Here is a 21,927-nt window from a genome sequence, read left to right as displayed (position 1 = left end):
TTCCACAGATTTATGGTCAACCAATCACACTGTCAGTTTACACACCTGCCCTTTGACCTACCCACAGCCCCATCTGTATGTACAAAATGCATAGTGGTGGTGGTTGTGTTCCAAAGGAAACCAAGAGTTCAAGTATTTCCATATCTGGATGGCTGAGTCCAAGAGCAAGGTAGAATTTACTGTGTCCAAAATCCAGTCCATCTTCAAAGTGTTGGGGCTGCTGATGAATGAGAAAGAGTCGGTCTTCTTTTCTGTTCAAAGAATAGAGTTTATGGGGTGGTCCTGGATTCTACAGAAGCCAGGGCTTTTCTCCTACAAACCAGAATCTAGACTGTCTGCCATTTCAATAGACTTAAAGGTCTATCCAACCACGATTGTAAGGAACTGCTTCAGACATGTGCGGCACTTGGCCTCATGTACATATGTGATTTGGCACCCCAGGCTTCATCTCAGGAAGTAGCAGAGGAGACTGAGTTTGATTTACTCTCCAATTAATCAGTTACTGGACATGTTGGTTCGAGTGCTCACAGCAGTCTTAGCCTTCTTGAACTGGTGGATAGACCCAACAAATATATATACAGGAGTTCCTTTCATTCTTCCACAATCTACATTGATTCGAGGTACAGACACTTCTTCGGTAGGTTGGGGAGCCCACCTGGGAAATCTACAGACTCAAGGTCTCTGGTCTGGCCAAGATTTACCTCTCTACATAAACATAAGGGAGTTAAGGGCTCACATCTTGAATACTGCATGCAGATCTGGTTGCCCCATCTCAAAAAAGATATATTGGAATTGGAAAAGGTATAGAGAAGGGCAATAAAGATGATTAGGGGTATGGAACAGCTTCCACATGAGGAGAGATTAATAAGACTAGGAGTCTTCAGCTTGGAAAAGAAATGACTAAGGGGGGATATGATAGAGGTCTATAAAGTCATGACTGGTGAGGAGAAAGTAAATCATAGTTAGGAAGGGAAGACTCAGATAAGTCTAAATTCATTACTACTGTGGTTTCACTTGAAGCCTTTGAATGCTCTTATTTACTACACCTGATTGATGTGTTTTGATCAGAGAATACAATCAGGTCTGAAAAGCAGCTAGTTTGATTTTCTTTGCTTTGTCTGTATTCGGTTTTTATGCTTGTTAACATTGTGCCTGCTTGTTGATCTGCTGCCAAATATTGATCTGATGGATTCTGTAGCACGTGACCATTTCATTTAAGTTAAGCTTTTCTCTTCTTTTTTGTTGTGGCTTCTTGATTCATATCAATTTTTATATGATAGTGTAAGAGTCACTTGTTAGCCCACAACTGTGTTTTCCATATCCGTTATAGTCTGGTCTTTTATTTTTCTGCTGCTTGTTCCTCTTCTTCTTGTGCTGTGTGTTTCTGTTGATCTTTGCATGCCACCTCTTCTTCTTCTAGTGCTTGCTCATGTCCATTCCATTGTAGGTGTGTGAGCGCCTCTCTGCACAATTACTGGAACTTTTTTCCCTTTAGCAGTACCCGTAGGGTCGGCTCTGGCACCCCCTGGAATCCTGCGCACATGCTGTGGTAAATGAGGCACTACTGGCCCTACGCCCTCTCAGTTCCTTATTTCCACCTGTGACGATTGCTGGAACTGCTTTGACTTGCAGTGCAAGTGCTCAATCCCTTTTGTTCTCCTTAATCGTTAGTTGTTTGTTTTTTGTTTTAGTTCGGTAGATTAGATCTTACGTGTTGTTAATAGTGGTAGTTAGTCACTTAGGATTGTCCCAGTTGGGACTTTGCCAGAATGGGACATGCCCCTGTCACTGGGCTTCAAACCGTATGCCTTCTGTGGGAAGGCCTTTCCACTGAGCGACCTCCATGATAGTTGCCTAAAGTGGCTGGGGGAAGCTCATCATAAGGACAAATGCAAAATTTGTAAGGCTTTCAGACCTTGGACTCAAAAAGACAGAGAAATCCATTTGAAAGCCTTACTAATGGAGGCAGCACTCAGACGGCTTCGGAACCAACCCGTTCTACTTTGCTACTGAGCTTGGCATCAGTGCAGATTGCTCGGTCAGCACCAGCACTGCCTCAGCACCAGACTTCTTCCTCTCTGTTGAGGAAGAAGCAGCAAAAGCAGCGCACAGAGCGGGGACGCTCACCTGCACTGTCCAAGAAAGTGAGGTCGAGCACGGGGCCGCACTGAAGCCAGACAGTGGAGACTTGCTCGCCACTGCCAGAGCCTATGTCTCCGTCCAGAGAGCCACCCCCGACTCCTGGGAGTGAGAGGGCATCTCTGCCACCCCAACCCGGGTTACCCTCCCCGTCCATGAGGGGTCTTGAAGATATAGAAGGCCCTGTGGCAGACCCCTTCATCAGTGGCCCCAACCTCTGAAGGGGCCGAGAAAAAATACTATGTTCCGGCCAAAGGATTTGAGTACCTTTTCACCCATCCCTCTCCCGGTATCCTGGTGGTAGATGCAGCCAACCAGCGGGATAGGCAGAGACAGCTCAGTTCCACGCCAAGATCTGACATGCGCCACCTGCTGACAGCTGGCATGCTAATAAACGAGCAGAAGTCCACATTAACCCCAGTGCAGTGGATGGAGTTCATTGGCGTGGTCCTGGACACATCCCAAGCCAGAGCTTTCCTACCTTTGCCACATTTCGAGGTGATGTTTGCCATCATTGGTCACCTGTACTTCTGCCTGATGACAACAGCCAGGCACTGTCTGCAGTTGTTAGGATACATTGCGGCCTGCACTTACGTGGTGAGGCTGGCTCGCTTAAGACTCAGACCACTTCAGTCGTGGCTGGCCTCAGTATATGCCCCGAGCAGACATTCCCTGGTCCAGGTGGTCACAGTTCCCCCCCAGATCCTGACCACACTAGACTGATAGCAGAGGCCCCATACAGTGTTGAGGGGTTTCCTGTTCAAAGAGCTAGTCCCCTCGGTCATCCTGGTATCGGACACCTCAGACTTGAGGTAGAGGGAGGCCCAATCAGTGCCAACCTTGGCACATAAGGGGTCTGGTCGAGGAAGGAGAGGTGCATACAAATCAACGCGAGAGATTTATGGGCTCTTCGATTGGCATGTGTAGTGTTCCTCCACTTTATTGCGGGCAAGATGGTGCACTACTGACAGACAATAGAGCGGCTATGTATTACATCAACAGGCAGGAGGGAGCTCATTCCTCAGCCCTCTGAAAGAAGACCTTTTTCTGTGAGACCTGGTGGTGATGCACAATTTTCATATAATGGCTTCTCACCTCCCGGGAGTGAGGAACGACGAGGCAGACCTCCTCAGAAGGTTGTTCTTACCCCACCACAACTGTTCGCTGCATCCAGGTGTGGTCTCTATGATTTTCCAACAGTGGGATTCTCCCCAGGTGGACCTGTTCACATCAGTATGGAACAAAAATACCTGCAGTTCTCCTCCCTCTGTGGTCTGGAGGCCGGGTCACTCTCCAACACCTTCCTTCTGCAGTGATTGGGGATCTTCATGTATGCGTTTCTGCCAATTTCTCACCTTCACAAAGTCCTGCTAAAAATCAAGAGGGAAAAAGTGGACGTTATCTTAATTGCACTGGCCTGGCCACGCCAGCACTTGTTCAGCATGCTGCTGGACCTATAGATCTCCCCCCGCTGGAGCTTCCGAGACAGCACGATGTCCTGTCCTAGGACCACGGTCGTTTGCTACACCCAGACCGCAGTTCTTTACACCTCACAGCATGGGGGTTCCATAGTTAAGTGCAGATGAGCAAGCCTGTTCAGTGCAAGTTCAGCAAATCCTGCTGGGTAGCAGGAAACCTTCCACGCAGATCGTGTATCGTGCTAAATGGAAGTGATTTACCTGCTGGGCAGAATCCCAGGGGATTTTGCCTGGGTTGTTGCTGAAACAGGCGATCTTGGAGTACTTGTTTTAACTAAAACTCCAGGGTCTAGCTATGGCCTTCTTGAAGATCCAACTAGCGTCTATATCAGCGTTCCACCAGCCTTTGGAGGGGAGATCAGTTTTCTCCCACCCTGTGACAATTAAGTTCCTGAAAGGGGTGGAGAAAGTCTATCCGCAGGTCCATGACCTGGTGCCTCCCTGGGATCTCAACTTGGTCCTCTCGCAGCTCACGGGAGCCCCCTTCAAACCCATGGCTAGATGCCCTTTACTACTGCTGTCATGGAAGGTGGCCTTCCTGGTGGCCATTACCTCGGCAACGAGGGTATCCAAGATTAGGGCGCTGACCGCAGAGCCTCCTTATACTATGTTCTATAACAATAAAGTTCAGTTGCGGCCACATCCGGCCTTCCTCCCTAAGGTGGTTTCCCAATTTCATTATAACCAACATATTTTTCTCCCCGTGTTTTTTCCCAAACCGCATGATTTGGAGGAGAAGGGAGGTGGCACACACTAGATGTTAGACGGGCTTTAGCATTCTATATTGAGTGCACAAGACCGTTCCAGAGATCTGCGCGACTCTTCGTCATGGTGGCTGATCAGATGAAAGGCTTACTTGTTTCTACCCAGCGTATCTCATCATGGGTAACTTCCTGCATCAAGTTCTGCTATGAGCAGGCGACGGTGCCCTTCTGGGGATAATTACAGCCCACTGAACAATAGCTCAAGCTTCATCTATAGCCTTCTTAGCGAGAGTGCCTGTGCAAAAGATCTTCAGGGCTGCCATCTGGTTGTCTGTACACTCCTTCACATCCCACTAAGCCATCGTCCAACAGGTGTGGGACGATGCACACTTTGGAAGAGCAGTGCTGCAGGCAGATCATCTCTAACTCCAGCCCACCTCCAATGTATTGCTTGTGAGTCACCTAGAATGGAATGGACATGAGCAAAAGCACTTGAAGAAGAAAAGATGGTTATTTACCTTGTAACTATTGTTATTCGAGATGTGTTGCTCCTGTCCATTCTATGACCACCCCCTAACCCCGCTGCTGGAGTTGGTGGCAAGAAGAAACTGAGAGGGCATAGAGCTGGCAGCGCCTCATCTATTGCGGCATGTGCGCGGGGCTCCAGGGGATGCCAGAGTCGGCCCTATGGGTACTGCTAAAGGGAAAAAAGTTCCAGTAACCATGCATGGAGGCATGCGCACACTTACAATGGAATGGACATGAGCAACACCTTTCGAAGAATAACAGTTGCCGGGTAAGTAACCGTCTTTTCTTCTGTCGTTAGGATAATAAAAACAAGACTTTGACTAATATCAGTTTGTCATGTTTTTTCAACTTCATATCTGTATTCAGATGCTAGCTGTCTCTCATCTTTATTTTTTACTCCATTTTTATAGATGTGAATTTCATCATCAGTATGCTATCATACTGATCAATTTCATATTGTGGTAGGCTTTCTATACTGTATTTAAATGTCTCTTAATATTAACTATTGCCCTTCCTTCTATAAATATGAAATCTTTGCCCCACTCCGGGTATCTGCCAGTCTGACTTGGGGGGACAATGACTTCCTGACCCCAAATATGGCAGTCAGACGTTGAGTATGTGGGCAAGACCCACCAGGTAGAAACCTGGAAAAGAATTCTCTATGGTAACTCGGCACCCTCCTTCTCTAGTATCCTATCTCTGGCTGTTGGAGAAATTTGCTAATAGAAGCTATGAACGGGCCTTATGCCCATGTAGGCAATCTCATAATGCCACCCCTCCATACATTTATATAGATGAATCTTAAACAAGTTAAGTATTTTTTCGCCTGCCACTCCCCTGGAAGACTGTTGGAGAACTTCACTCCCTGTGATGGCTAGAAACATTCGTCTAATTCTAAACTTGTTGATGGACAGTTTATATGCATTTGTTCTTGTGTCAACAGTGGCCCCTAACTTAAATAACTCCTCTTCCGCCTTGGTGTTTATCCCTCTGATGTATTTATTGAGAGCAATTATATCTCCTCATAGCCTTCATTTGGTTAGGCTAATCAACCCAAGCTCCTTAGATCTCCTCTCTCAAGGTAGGTTTTCCATTCTTCTGATCATCCTAGTTAGCCCTTCTCTGTATCTATTTCAGTTTGATTTAATCTTTTTTTAAACATGGGAGACCAGAATTGCACACAGTATTCCAGATGAGGTCTCACCAGTGCCTTATATAATGGTAATAACACTTCCTTACCTCTACTAGAAATACCTTGCCTGATGAATCCTAGGATTCCATTAGCCTTTTTCACAGCTGCATCACATTGGTGGCTCATAGTCAACGAATAAACCCACGTCTTTCTCCTCCTCTGTTGCTTTCAACTGATACCTTATCAGCTTATAGCAAAAATTATTTTTGTTAGTTTCTAAGTGCCTGACCTTGTTCTTTGTATACTTAAATTTCATTCCATTTCTCTAGTTTTCCAGGTCATTCACATCTTCAGGTTGGTCTAACATGATCTACCTTTCGTAAAACCATGTTACATGTTATCCCACTTACCATTTACCTCTATGTCCTTTACTACTTTCCTTTTCAAAATTTGTTCTAAGGCCATGCATACAATTGAGGTCAAAGTAACAGACCTGTAGTTTTCTCAGTCACTTTCCCCCCTTTCTTAAATATGGGTAATGTATTTGCAGTTCTTCATTCATAGGGTATGATCCTCAAATTTATGGATTAATTAAAAATCCTTGCTATTAGGCTTGCAATTTCATGTGTCTGTTTCTTTAATATTTTTGGATGGAGATTACCTCTCCCATGGTCCAGGACTTTGCCAGGGCTATATCATTTGGGTCTGTTGTCACCACACCCTGATGTTTCTCTTCTGCAGTCCATGGAAATGGGGCTGGTGTCAGACTCAGTGCAGTGGATCCACCATTGAATTCTGTGCTGCCAGTGTTACAGTGGTGGCACTTATCACCCTCCTTTTCAGCACTGTCAGCTACTTCACTCCCACTGTTGACATTAGGGTTGATGCCACTCCTGGCTCCAGGAACAATGGAGGCATACTTGATGCAGGTGATACCATTTCCTCCATCAGCACTAGTTCTCTCTCATCTCCTCCGTTGCTCAAGTTGGACAGTTATCCACACCGTCAGAGCTGGCTCCATTTTTATCCCTGGAAAGCTGAGACTTCTTGGCGTCGAAGTTGGGATCTTCATTGCCTGGCCCACATCGGGAACCATTCATGAAGCACCATAAGTACCAGGATTGGCACTTGTCTCACAGTTGGGATGGGGGCCCCTGTCCTGGTGCTTGTCACCAATGTTCTATTCTTATGCCCAGTGGCCTCCATGGAATCTGTGGGTTATTTCTTGGCCAGAGTGATGTGTTCAGTAGTGACCATGAGGAGGGTGTCCTGGCTGCAGAATTCAGACATTACCCCCCAATGTGCTGCAGCCTTTTGACAGTTGAGTGCTCTTTTCGGACAAGACGCTGCACTCCTTCAAGGATTCCAGGGCTACTGTACATTTCATCAGCATGTATATTCAGTCAGCACAAAGGTGCCATTATGATGGTCAGCAGCAGCGGTACTGCCCCAATTCCCTTTTGGGCAATCTTTTCCTCCCCTGAAACAGCAGGGCTATCCCAGAAAGGTGCAAAGGTCCCAGAAGAGAAGCATTTGGATCTGGGGTTCGGCCACTTGACACACCATCCCTGGCACATCCCAAGTGCCCATTTTAACTCCTTTGTCCAGAGGAGCAGTCCAGTTGTCACTTGTTTTACTCTGTCGCCTCCATTCAGAGACAGGCTGGCTCTCTTTCACAATGCTTGGGACTCATTTACCACTGACAGCTGGGTCCTATGCACTGTCAGATCATGCTGTGCCATCCAGTTCCTCTCCACACTTCCCATCCCTCTTTGTTCCTCTTCAGGGATCCCTCTCATGAGATACTGCTCCTCAAGCAGATCTACTCTCTACTGGCTTTTGGCAGTGGTAGAGGATGTCCCTCCAGAACACCAGGTTCAGGGTTTCTATTCCCAGTACTTTCTGGTTCCTAAATCCAAAGGGAAGGGGCAAGACCAAGTCTTGACCTTTGCAGCCTCAACAAATATATCAGCTACATGAGGTTCTGAATGGTCCTCCCTGCATTACCTCAGATCAACTGGTTTGCTGCTCTGGATCTTCAGGTGGCCATTTTGCAGAACTGCAGCAAATTCCTTTGGTTCATCATGGCGGAGTGCCATTTTCAATACACAACACTTTCTTTCGGCTTCTTCTCTGCTCTCCAGGTTCTTACCAAGTGCATGGTCATGGTGACAGTGTAACTCAGAAAGAAGGGAATCTTTATTTCCTTGTATCTGGATGACTGGCTACTGATGGGTAGGTCCAAAGAGGAAGTTCTTTCTCACATACACACTACTCCGTGCTTACGTGGCTGTCTGGGTCTCATCCTAAGCACCTGGAAGTCAAATTTTGTTCTCTCAGAAAATCAAGTTCATTGGGGCTCTAATAGTTGAAAAGCATACTGTCTTCAAGCAATTCACCACCTTTGCCTTGATCTTCAGTTCCTGTCTTCCCTAGCAGTTCGGCCTGGGCCTCTTGGACCACATGTCCCCTTCATGCAGGTGGTCCAGTTTGCAAGGTTGGGTCTTTGCCCCCTTCAGAAGTTGCTGAGGACAGTTTACAGTCTGACTTTTAAACTCTTAGACAACTTGGTTCATCTTCCTCTGCTGATCCTGGATTCCTTGCAGTGGTGGATGGTTCTGGAGAATGTATGTCAGGATGTTCCCTTCATTTGGCCCTTACCAACAAGATCTGTTGTCCCTGACACCTCCCTGATGGATTGGGGAGCACATATGGAGTCACTGAAAGTTCATGGTATGTGGTTGGAGTAGGAAGCCTCACTGCATATCAATGTGCTGGAGCTTCAGGCCATTCACAGAGCCTCTTGTGCTTTTCTGTACCATATCAGGGGCTCAGCGGTTCACATACATACTGACAGTATCACCATGATGTATTATGTGAACAGGCAAAGAGTACTCCAGGATGCGCTGCTAAGAGGTAATCAGGTTGTGGCAGTTCCGCATCGAGGAGAGTACCACTCCAATAGCCAACCACTTGTCTGGGCTCCAGAATCATCTTGCGGACTATCTCAGCATGAATTTTTCCCTGAGTCATAAGTAGTCCCTGAAGACAAGTGTCCCACGGGTCCTTATCCATATCCACATTGGATCCTGGAGGTATGTAGCCCTATCCCAGTGGCACCTCTGTTACCTATCTACCCTGAAGTAATTTTGATGCAAACAGATTGTTTTATCCATTCCATCCCTTCTAATTTCTTTACACTCTACCTTGTCATTACTATACAATGCTACTCCACCATCTTTATCTTTATTTTAGCTTTTCTGATTAGCACTTACACTTCAATATCTGTGTTCCAATCATGACTACTGTTCTCTTTCTGCACCTGTAGCTCTAGTTTTTCCATTTTGTTATCCAGTCTCCTTGCATTGGTGTACAGATATTTGTATTGTTTCTGCTTGGCTTCATCCAGATTCCTCACTTGATTAAGCACAATCATTTTACTGCCAGTATTGCCTACCTGACAGTTACTGTCTGTAGTATTGGCACTATTTTTCTTTTGTAATCCGTTCTCCTGCTTTCTGTGTTGGCCCTGGGTTTGAGAGGTGTTTTACCCCAGAAGTTGATTAAGCTAATTATAACTATATTGTATGCATTTAGCCACCGTGAAGAATAAAATAGAACAACTCATAGTTAAGGGTTACTTTGAATAAGCAGGACTTCTAGAGGTAAGGTCGGATGCTAGCTGCAAGCTGGCAGTTTTTGCTAATCAGAAAGGGAGGAGGAGGAGAGAAGAATCAACAATTTGAGACTGAAAGAAAACACGTGGATGGGAACTTAAATTTAGGTGCCTTTGGTAGAAAAGCTTATTATGACTAAGATTGTTAGGAATGTGTTGTTAATACATAGTTATTGCACTTAGGAGAGTTGATGATCCAGTAGGGGTCACTATGATTTATGCATTTTGTTATAGTTAGTATTAAAGGGCTAGATAATAGAGTTTGTACTGTGGAGCAGTTCTTTGAAGCTATCCTGAGAGATTTTTTCTGACACCTATGCTCTCTGGCGGGCAAGCGGCTGGCTAGTGTTGATCTGCCGCAATTACTCAGTAGCGCCCCAGATTCTAGGTAATTTGGGATGCTCTAAACCTATTGCTTATGTCTGTGTGTGCTTAAATTTTATAAATAGTAGTTTAAATGAGAACACGCTTGCTTGTATTAAACAACATCAGCTGGAAGTGCTGTGTTTCTTTTGGTTTATCCCTGAAACCGCCTGGAGTGAAGCAGTTAAGTTACCACTGCAATGAGTTCTGAAACCGTGGGTAACATCTGTTGTTCCTTTATCCGTTTCTGTATCCTCTTTTACTTGATTTTCCTCCCACTCAGTGTTAGAATCTGGCATGGAGATTACATGAGCATCTCCCAACCATCTCCCCTGAGTTTCTAGTTCAGACCTCTTTTAATCTCTATATAGAATCATTGTCTGAGCCATCTGTTGATCATCATAATCTTGTGTTGCTTTTGCTGTCCTCCTCTAGCGACAGGTAAAATCCCACTGAAGATCACCTGAGCTGCCATTTGTTTAAGCATCTAGCCCAGCCTGGTGTAGTCTTTCTTGATGCTTTTCAGTGAGAATTTAGTTGTATCATTTGTTCCCAAATGAAGGACAATCAGCGGATTCTTTCCTCCTCCTGTTAGGATCCTCTTCAGCCTCAGGTTCATATCTTAGCTCCCAGAAGACAGCACACCCTTCCGTTCTCCTAGATCAGCTCTAGTGACAGGCCTATCTGTTCTTAGTAGGGAGTTCCCAGTTATGTAGACCTGTCTCTTCCTGGTGTTGGTGCAATTCTCCAGCCTTTCCCCTTCTGTTCTTTCTGGCTGCAAGGCTTCTTGTCTTCTGTTCTCATTTGCAGTCTTCCGGGAGTCACTCTTTATCCTGCAGGACTCCAAGCTCTGTCTGTCTCCATTGTCTCTTTCCCTCTTCTTGTAGAACTAGTTGTTCTTCTCTTCTTCCTTCTACTGTCTGCATTTCCCCTTCATTTTCCAGCTCAGCACACCTGTTCCTGAGCTCTATTTCTCTTTCAATAGCCTTTGTTGTCCTCTGCCTTGTTCTCATAGTCATGTGATTCTACTGGTCACTTCTTTCATTTAGCAGTCTACCCTCGCATCTGCAAATCATGTAGTTTCCCTTCAGCCTCCTGTTTCCTTTCCTCCATTGAAATTCAACTATAGTTTCTAGCTGCATCTCCAAATCTTCAGTGTTCTCTTCCATCAGATCTGTCCGGTGACTTTGTACAAACAAAGTATTCTCTCCAGAATAATGTACATTCCACAGCTTCCACATCCAGTCATCTTCATTGTCTCTTCTGTTCCTCAGGTCACTGCCACTGCTGCCTCATTACTCTGGTAGCCTTCCCTTTTAAGCTCCTGCAGAGACATGAGGAAAAGAAAAGAAAAACCCATATAAACACCACACACAGCCTCCTCCAAACTTTCATTCAAACTCCCATTTTCAGTTCTGTTGGCTCCTGTGCTGTATTTATTTTATTACCAAGTTTAGTTGTTCTTTCCTTGTCTTCTATATTTTTCTCTGTGCTGTACATTTTTGTTAGGTTCTTGAATTTTTTCCCTTTCGTGCTTTCATATGCACTTCAGTTATTTTGGTTATCTTGTTCAGGAATACACATTCTTCATTACTGTGATTTATATTTAGCCTATTTCCTTGAGTTTTTGGAGACTCATAATTTCTAAATTTTATTTTCGGAAACTGAATTCCTACATTATCACTTCTATGGGGATGGCTCTAAAACCTCTTTATTCATGATGTCTTTCCAAGCTCTAAATTCCTTACTCAAATAATCTCTTGAATCTCCTGACCCTTTCTTACACTAAACTTCATAAAATCTTTGCAAAGGAACTTCTCTTCTTCCCCATCTACCTTTTTGCATCACAAATCCACCATCCTCCCAGTCACTCAGTATCACAACTTTGGGGTTATACCTAACTCTTCACAAAACTACTCTTGCCAAATCTTATAGCTTCCTCTCTGCCATTTCTAAAATATGCTCCTTACTCTCCATCCCTGCTGCTAAAATTGTTTCTTTTTTTCCCTAGATAACAGCAACATCTCAAACTCTCTTAATGTAAGCAAGCTAATTTGGCCCAGATTAATTTTGGATTCTTATGCAAACATAGCCACAATGCATATTAAACATCATTGACCATCTCAGTAAAATGTGGTTCTACTCTGAAAAGTGTTCCTTATGTAAAATTTGGGGCATAGATTCTTGCTGCATGTATAACTAAATAAATATCACTATTCACTTTCACGTGTCAGAAGATAAGTGAGAAACTGTCTTTTGAGCCAAGCTTTGAGGAAAAAATAGCCACGATGTTGCAAATGTGTATTATAAAGACCAAGACCTAATTTATCTTGTAGAACTTTTACTACTGAATGTGATGCATGAAAATGAAGGAACAATAGCTTGACTTTCAGACCCCAAATTGAATTTTCAGGAATTAAAAAAACCCTTTAATTTATTACTTGCAAACTAAGAAAATTTGATAAAGAATTATTGACACACAAAATATGGACCCCCTAGAAAAAATCTTTTTAATTGGTTTTGCAGCAGGACCAAAAATTGACAGGTCTCTGAATTTTGTTATAAGCAAGAAGACATTTTCACTGTCAAGCTGTTTTTCATTTAGCAAAATTCTGTTTCTAAGAAGCTGCAGTTGCAAGCCACGTGAGCAAGTGAAAATGTGATTGTGAAGGGTATGATGACAGTTCAGATTTTATAATAATGCATTCATTCTAAGATGTATTTATAAATCTCTTATATATTTAGATAATTTGCAAGCCATTTAAGAGAGGAAATTTAACATAGAAAAAACCTAACATGTTAGAATAACGGGTCCAACCGGAGACATGTATTCAAAGTTGTGATCATTGTCCATTATATAAATCTGGAGTCTTTTGAAAGGTTATCCAAACAACTCTCAAAGCTAATTCTACATTCCTGGCCCTATCTCTCTCTGTCCAGGCTTGCATCTCTCTCCATCTTCCTCTTTCTATCCTCCTTCATGGATATTCTGCTGCCTCTTTAAATAATACATGGCAAAAACAGGATCATCCTATCAGTATGGTGAAACTAGAACTTTGCTTAATTGAAGGTGAGCCATCTAAAAGATGAAAATCAAATTTAAATTATACTTAATACTTTGGCAGAATTTCACAAAACTTGAGAACTGAATTAATTGAAACAGTACTTGGAATTTGATAAAAATGTCCATTTTTGCTGTAGAAATGACAAAGTGGGAAAAATCAGCATTTTACCCTGCATGCTAGCAACATTAGCTGTCTTGTCACTGGAGATAAAAAATTATATTCTAAGTTTACTACTTGTATGTAATTCACACCTCCTCCCACAGAAATCCTGGTAGTGGCAGTACAAGCTTCCATGCAGAATTCTGCCAATATTCATCATTTTTTACCTAGAAGGTCCATGTATGAGGGTCAGAATGAAGTTCACTCTCCATGTTCATTCATTTCACATGGGCCACTAGACAGTCTTCTCACGGAGAGTGCTTTTGATCACTACCAGTTTGACATGGAATTAAATAAGGGACCTACAAGAGAAAGGGTCTGTAATGCACTGACAGTACCTTGAGCTTTACAGTACCCTGACAGAGTGTATTTTGCTGTAATTTATGCTCAGTTTTTTTGTGTCCCCAAGTTTGATATCTCAGGTAATAAAGAAATATACTGAAACGGTATCAAAGAATTCATTGTAGGAAAAGAAAGGTAAGCCAAGGTCTAGAAAAGCAATTCAAAATGTAAAATTACAGTATGTTGCGATAGCTACTGTGTATCATTGTCAAATAAGAATTAAGCCTCATCCTAAAAACATATTAATATCGCCATAAGTAGGCTTGATAGAGATCAATTTTTATTTTTTATAATTTTGACGGATAATATTGATGATTATTATTTAAGCATTTTTTTTCAACGTCTATGTAAATTTCCACAGTTTGCAAAATTTTGGATTTTAATCATGGGTTTTAAAAATTTTTATTGACCTATGTTTTCACAGTTGTGGGAAATTGTGGGAGGATCAGACAATAGGGGTTTCAGGCAATAATTATTTAATCTTCTTCATGTGGCTGATATAGGCCAACAACTATAATTTTACATTTAGATAATGCCTCCTTCCTATTTATGAATCAGGCATTGAGTTGTTATATATTCTATACTGTTTTGGGTGACCACAGTTGCACGCAAGAGAGTTTTTGATATTCCATTTGTGTATCAAGTATCTGCATCTGCCATGGTTCATGCAGCTGCGGTTTAGGGTTGCCCATAAACTTTGTGGAAGATTGAAGACGGGATCTTCTGCGCTGGGTCTTTCACAAGGTGTGTGTTTGTGACTTCTTGTGAACTCCATTCAGCTTTCATTATTTAATGACAGTAGACATTGACATTCAAAATGTTAAAGCTTTATAACCATTAAAATAAAGATTGCCAACCTTAGATGTCAAAATATACAAAATGAATATTCTAAATCAAACAATAAATTCCCAAGCAGCATTATTCTTACTTTACCTATCTGTAAGTTGCAATTATCAATGGAAATATTTTTTCATAGGTTTGTGTGAATATGGTGAAATGGATGTTTACAGACCTTTACAAATAAAAATCTGATCCTTCCGAGCCTAGTCAGATGCTGTCCAGTTCTCCAGAGTGCTATGTTTTATCTAATAGTTAATCCATAAAATTTACATTGCTATTGTACTGCATGTATGAATAAAAACAGTTGTTGCATGTCTTTCAAACTAATTTAGGCAAATTTCAAAAATAAATGGTAAATTAGATGAGTCTGAAAACAATAGGACCTTAAAAGCAAATCTTAAAAATATTCTAAATGTAAATAACCTAATTTAAAAAAAATTAGTTTAAAAATACCCCTTTAAAAAGTAATATTTTTGTACCTTAAAAATAATGATATTCAGTTTCAGCATAATATGTTTGGAAATTTGACCTTTGATTTAAGATCAGGATTGCGTTCTGCTAATCTTTTTTCCCTTGCCATTTTTTGTATTTGAACACTATCTTCCTGTTGTGCAGTTAGATGCAATTTTTATCCTACATTTATAACTGAGAATAGATATCTATATAAATCTGAATGTTATCAGCTTTGGTGGTGTTAATCATGGTAATTATGCATTATTTCATAGCAGATTATTGATTGCTGATCACATTTTCAAGTACCACAGGTACATTAGTGACATTCAGTTAGACAAACTATCATTTAATAAAGCCACTTGTGCAAGTGGCATAGTGCTGAAGTCAAATTCTGTGGGTCGAATGAGTGTCAGTGCAGACAGAACACAATGTAAATTGATGTCATTGGCCTCCAGGGGTATCCCATAATACTCTGTTCTGACTGTTTTGCATATTTGCAGTCTGCTGCATTGTGGCCACGTAAACAGGAAATGGCTCTTCCCCACAAGCCCTGGGAAATTTTGAATTCCCATTTCCTGTTTGGTCAGCGTGGAAAGAGCTTGCCAGCACAACTGATCATGGCAACTGCACGCCCCAAATGCGCTCCAGCCTGGAGTCGACCTGACGTCTTGGATCTCATCGGTCAGTGGGGCAAAGAGTCTGTTCTGCTCAGCTCTGAGACAGCAAAAGAAATTTGGATATCTACGAGAAGATATCTCGCGGCATGTTGGAGAAGGGGCACAACAGGGATGCATAGCAGTGCCATGTTAAGATCAAAGAGCTGAGGCAGGCTTATCAGAAAACTAGAGAAGCTAACAGCCATTCTGGCACCTCACCCAAAACATGCTGCTTTTATGAGGACCTGCATGCGATTCTTGGTGGAGACCCCATCACTATGCCACCACACAGCGTTGATACCTTGGGGGAATCTGAGTCCAGGATGAACGAAAACGAGTTTGTGGATGAGGAGGAGGATGATGAGGAGAAAAGGGGGCAGGCGAGTGTGGTTCTCCCTGTAAGCCAGGAGCTGTTTGCAACTCAGGAGCAGCCCACCCAGATGCAGGAAACCGTGGCTGACCAGGATGCCGGGGAAGACACATCTGGTGAGTATGCACTGCAAATTGCATATCTTTGGTTATATCCCCAGTCCAGAATCTGTACCGGCGGGAGAAAGTGGTGTGTGTGGCGATGGAGCTGTACTTCCTCGTACTTGGTGTGCTTAAGCATTGGGTTCACCCTGGAAAAGATTATTTATGTGTACAGGAATGCTCTGAGAATCCTCCATGCATATCTCCAGGAAGTTTTCATGCAGGTACTCTGCAATCCTTTGCAGAATATTTCTTGGGAAGGCAGCCTTATTTCTTCCACCACAATAGCACGCTTTCCCCCGCCATTCTGTTTTGAATTGTGCAGGCATCATCGCAGAACACAGCGTAGCAGCATAAGGACCAGGACTGTAGCCAGATACTTGCAGCAAATCCTCCCTTTCCACCTGTGTGACCCTCAGCAGGCTGATATCATTCATGGTTACTTAGGGAAGATGGTGCACTTTTACAGTATCCACCCAGAAAAGTTTTTTAAAGAGTGTGTTATTGAACAGCCAGGGATGGTTTCTTGGTTCAGTAAACCGCAAGTCCCTGAGCAGGAGGTTGTTGGGCATCCGCGAATGGGTTCCCATTTTTTTCCTCCAGAGATGGTTAAGCCCTACCTACTGCTCACCATTTCTACTGCCTGTCAAAAGCCTAATCAATTGGGAGCCCAAACATCCATGCTGCTCTTGGGCGCATGGACTTGTGCAGCATGGTTCCCGTGGATTTCCCTAACATAGATGCACTCACCCCTTACTTACCATGGCTGGAACGGCACTCCAACCCCTGCAATAGTGAGACAATAATATGCGGTTGTAGCCTTCCCTTGGGAATGTTTAGGGGACTTATTTTTACATTGTAACATTGTTTTTCATCCATGGGATGAGTTAACAGTGGCTACCTTGTGCTTTGCTTCCCTCACCGTGGACAATGTGGCCCTCAACACATCACTGTCTCATACTCCTGCAGTGTGCCTGTCGCAGACAAGAAGGCGAAAAAACCCAACCCTGGCATAAGGTGTTTAATGAGCTAATGAACCCCTCTGCGGCTGCTGAAATAGAGCTAAGAGTGTGGAGGATTTCATTATCTGACAAACTGAACATGGACATGGACAAAAGGAAGGCAGCACAGGAGTATGAGCGTTCAACACAAGAAGAGATACTGCGTATAATGCATGATCAGTCAGAGATGTTGAAGCATCTGGTTGAGCTTCAGGAAGTTCAGCGGCAAGAGAGACTCCCTCTGCAGCCCCTGCAAAACTCTAAGCTATCACATTCTTTACTAGCCCCCAACCTAAAGCGGTCTAGAAGGAGGTACTGCACTTCTCGCCAGTTGAGGTGAGGGGAAAGAGGCAATGGCCCTTTTAAGGTGTGGAGATGTGTGATTTCTTTCATGTGTGCACAGCCAAAATGGTCTCTGTATCCCTGGCCCCACACAATGCATGCAGATTCCATTTTCTTCCATTTTCCCCTCTTTGTGAAGAATCGCCAATAAAGAAAATACTGCTTTCTAATTCATTGCTCTTTATTTATTTATTGATAAAAAGGGAATAAAGGGAGGGAGAAGTTGTGGGGGGGAGAGAATGGATTGGAGGGGACCACTCCCCCAGTCTATTCCTCCAGATCATTAATAAAGATGTTGAACAAAACCGGCCCCAGGACCGACCCTGGGGAACTCCGCTTGTGACCGGTTGCCAGCTAGACATGGAGCCATTGATCACTACTCGTTGAGCCCTATGCTCTAGCCAGTTCACTATCCATTTTATAGAGAAGGCTGGGGGGAGGAACATACTGCTTCACATTTCATTACTGTTTATTGATAAGAAGGGAAGAAAGGGGGGACTGGAATGGTGGGTGAGGGGGCAAGGGGGAACTGGCTCAGTGGGAGATGGGTAGGGGATGTTAAGTGAAAGCACAGCACAGATAAGCGATGCACATTACTCTTGTGTCTCGTTGCAAAAGCTGTTTTTCAGTGCTTCCCTGAGGTACAGCACTTTGTGATTAACTCTCAGCATTGCAGTAGCATCTGGCTTCTCAGAATTTGTGGCCCGCCTATCTGCTTCCACAACCCAACTCAATGGGAACTTCTCCCCCATTGTCTCGCAGACATTATAGAGCACACAGCAGAGCAGGCAGAGATAACTATTGGGATGCTTTTTTCACTGAGGTCTAACTTAGTAAGCTGACTTCATCAGCGTGCCTTTAAACGTCCAACTGTACATTCCAACATCACTCTGCATTTACTGAGCCTTTTATTAAAATGCTGCTTCTTGCTGTCCAGGTGCCTGGTGTAGGGCTTCATTAGCCAGGGGAACAAGGGGTAGGCAGGATCCCCCAGGATCACTATTGGCATTTCAACATCGTCAGTATTTAGTTTTTGGTCAGGGAAGAAAGTGCCCACCTGCATCTTTTTTTAACAGACCTGAGTTCCTAAAGATGCGTGCGTCATGCAGCTTTCCAGACCACCCCACACTGATGTTGGTGAAGCATCCCCGGTGATCCACGAGGGCCTGCAACACCATTGAAAAGTATCTTTTTGGTTAATGTACTCTGTGGCAAGGTGGTCTGGCGCTAAGATAGAAATGTGTGCACCATCTATTGCCGCCCCCCCCCCCCCAGTTTGGGAACCCCATTGCAGAAAAGCCTTCTACTATGTCCTCCACGTTTCCCAAAATTACTACCCTTATTAGCAAAAGTCTATTAATGGCCTGGTACATTTGAATCTCAGCTGCTCCCACAGTGGATTTACCAACTCCGAACTGATTCCCAACTGACTGGTAGTAGTCTGGCATTGCTAGCTTCCATAGAGCGATGGCCACCCTCTTCTCCACTGTCAGAGCTGGTCTCAAGCAAGTATTCATATGTTTCAGTGCTGGGGAGAGCTCTCCGTGAAGTTCAAAGAAAGTGGCCTTTCAAATTTGGAAGTTCTTCAGCCACTGCTCATCATCCCATATCTTCATAATGATGCAATCCCACCAGTCACTGTTTGTCTCCTGGGACCAGAAGAGGTGCTCCACCGACTGCAGATGGTGCGTGACAGCCTGCAGCAAATGGGAATTGTTTCGTTCTATGGCTTGTAGCAAGGCAGCCTCTGTAACATCACAATTTTCAGCACTGCGGCTCCTGTCTTGCCCCTGAAAATACTGCAGAATAAGTCGCGAGGTGTTTGTGATGCTCACAATAATAGTGCAGAGCTGAGCGGGCTCCATTCATCTCTGGCAATGGCAGAGAGTGAAGGATTTGAAAAAATGGCATGAAAAAGAGATGGTTTGTTTTGGACTGGGACAAGAAGGGAGGAAGGGGGAGTACATTGCATCATGAGAGGACAACAACCTTGCACTGTGGGATAGCTGCCCATGGTGCCCTGCTTTGATTGTCAACCCAAGCATGGCTAGTGGGGACACAATTCCCTGATGCAATGAGCGTGGTGTGATCACGCTCCTCCGACTTCCAAAATTCGGTGGGTGAAAGTTGATTTAAAATAAATCGACTTCACTCCGCAGTGTAGACATATCCTTAATCTGAGTTCTGGATTTCAAGCTATGATCTTTCTTTTTCTTTCGTCACCATCAATAATGACAATTTCAGAATCTAGAGTTCTTCTAATAACTGTTTTTCTTCATTCGTTGGCAGTTCTGAAAAATAATTTCAGTTAGGGTTGTCCCCTAAAAGCTGTAGGAACTTATGTATAAGAAAGATTCTGAACATTAGCTATTCTTGTAAGGCTTAAATAATAGTATTTTAACCATACATTATACAAGTGATTCAGAATATGGACCCAAAATAGTTGTTAATTAAATCTTAAAGTTTACAGTCATGTTGTTTCCGAATGTTCTGAAACACTGTTTTTCTGAATTCAGTGATAGTTTCATTGACACTAATGTAAAAGCAGTCTTTTTCTAGAAGGGAATTACATTTTTGGTCACTTGATTCAGAACGAACGCTCAATGATCTGAAAAAGCTGTAACTGACTAATTTTCCTTTTATGTCTGATCACTCTCAAATGTTCTGTATTGCTGGGCTCTCCTTTCATGACTCCATCATAGTTTATTCATCGAAGTTTGGATTGACTTATAGGGAAAATATGTAATGTCAAATAGAATTGTATTCTGAGATTTGTTTAACGTAATTTAGTCAAGGTTATGTAGTTTTGATGTACTTTTTGCTCACTGGTTTTTCAAAATTACAGTAGCTACATCTTGACTAAAGAAATATAATCAACTATCTTTGAAACTATGCAAACTTTAATGTAGGGAGTAGTATATTTTTGGGCCAGGCTTTTAAACAATTTAATAATAAAGTTGCGTATCTAATTTTAGAACACAGTTATTGTGAATGTGCACACAAAATATCTAACATCTTAATAATGGTTATTACTTATTTGATTCTTACTAAATGGGACATCTGTCCCCAACAATATGTTGTGTAACGGTATTGAATGTCAACTTCTCCTTTACTGACGAACGAATAACCTAATCATAGTAGGTGACTCACAGAACAAATGGGAATTGTAAGTTTGAATATCATACAGATAAAATAAAAAATGTAAATGTGCTATGGAAAAGAAATAGGCAGAGATGTTAAGGGTTACATTTTCAGGTAACTTAGGTGTAAAATTGTATTTGCATGCATAAATTAGGTAACTATGCGCACACATAGCTAATCCATTTCAGTTTTTATGTTTGCTGTTAAGTTGTGGAAAGTTACTTAAACACTGTAAGAAAACATCCTTGGCACTGAAATTACTTCTTTCAATATTTAGTTTATTGTTCAATATTACTCAAATACAATTTGCACCTTATTAGGATAGTTATTATCAAGGATTTTTTTAAAAGCTCTTCATTCTAGAAAGATTGCTTAAAGGATTTAAGAGTTTACTATATTCATTTCCATTGTAGACTACTCTTGTACTTTTTATTTTAGTTCTGCCAAACCTTTGGAACATTGATGGGGAATTTACCATCCTCGAGCAAAAGCAAGTAGGAAACAACGAGGAACTAGCAAACTCCTATGAAAGAAAACTGATTGAGGTAAGAATCTGTTGCACTTTAGAACTCTTATTATGGAGCTAGTAACTGAAAGCCCATGCTGTCAGATAGCTGTGGCAGTTGGGCCAAGTTATCCACCATCTCTGCAATATTCCTCATACAAACAATGAAATGGTTGCATTCAAATTAGCTGTAGAGTCAGGATGGTGACTGGTTGAGTTACCTCTGATATCACAATGATCTAGGATTCTTGGCTTGGCAAAGATACATGCCTTGCTGTCGTGCAGCTGTAATTCATAAAGTCAAAATGGCTGAGAATTTAAAAATGTGGATGGTAACCAACTGCAAATCCCAGTGATGATTTAATCTGGTGATATTCTGAACAAAAAGAGTTCTCAACCATGTAGCTGTTTCCATTTCTTCAGAATGACTCAACAGACATTCTAGGCTTCAGGGTGACACACAGTGTGACAATCCCAGAATTTCATTATATAGATAATAGCAGTGATTTAACAGTTCAAGGTGAAAGACAATTTCCATTCTTAGCCTGAATTTTGATGTCTCCCTTTAATTCTTTAAATAAACAGTCTGATATTTCTAGTGCTTTGAACTGTTTATTTCAAAAGTTATATGTTGATTGAGGAAGCTGTAATTTTTAGCCATGAAAATTTGAGAAATAACTTTTTTCCTTTTCAGGAAAGTATTCTTAACATCCACATTTCAGTATCAAAATAAACTTACACTGTCAGTTTCAAATATATCATATATACTTGTTCTCAGTTTAAAAAAAATTGTGCACAGTACTAGTTTTGTTAATTTTTACTTTCCATGTTAAAAAGGTATTTAATTACATTATTAATTTTGGAACCAGCTTGTTGCACTTGGAATCTCTTGAGACACCAATAACTTACTTGTGGGTCATCCTGAGTAAAAC

General features: G+C 42.5%; 1 protein-coding gene across 6 annotated transcripts in view; it reads left to right on the top strand.

Annotated features, from left to right (window-relative positions):
• SNX29 (sorting nexin 29) overlaps window positions 1–21,927 on the top strand; it is a 446,224-nt gene that overhangs the window by 131,259 nt on the left and 293,038 nt on the right. For all 6 annotated transcript variants that reach the window (XM_067551359.1, XM_067551357.1, XM_067551362.1 and 3 more), the window contains one exon: window positions 20,929–21,035. In XM_067551359.1, the coding sequence (XP_067407460.1) occupies window positions 20,929–21,035 (107 nt within the window). The remainder of the gene's footprint in view (window positions 1–20,928; window positions 21,036–21,927) is intronic.

Source organism: Emydura macquarii, unplaced genomic scaffold, assembly GCF_026122565.2.
Source record: "Emydura macquarii macquarii isolate MOO-44397 ecotype Brisbane River unplaced genomic scaffold, CSIRO-AGI_Emac_v2 contig_1348, whole genome shotgun sequence".
NCBI classification, from domain to species: Eukaryota; Metazoa; Chordata; order Testudines; family Chelidae; genus Emydura; species Emydura macquarii.
Note: the sequence above shows the minus strand (reverse complement) of the source record. Positions and strands in the feature narration are given on the sequence as shown.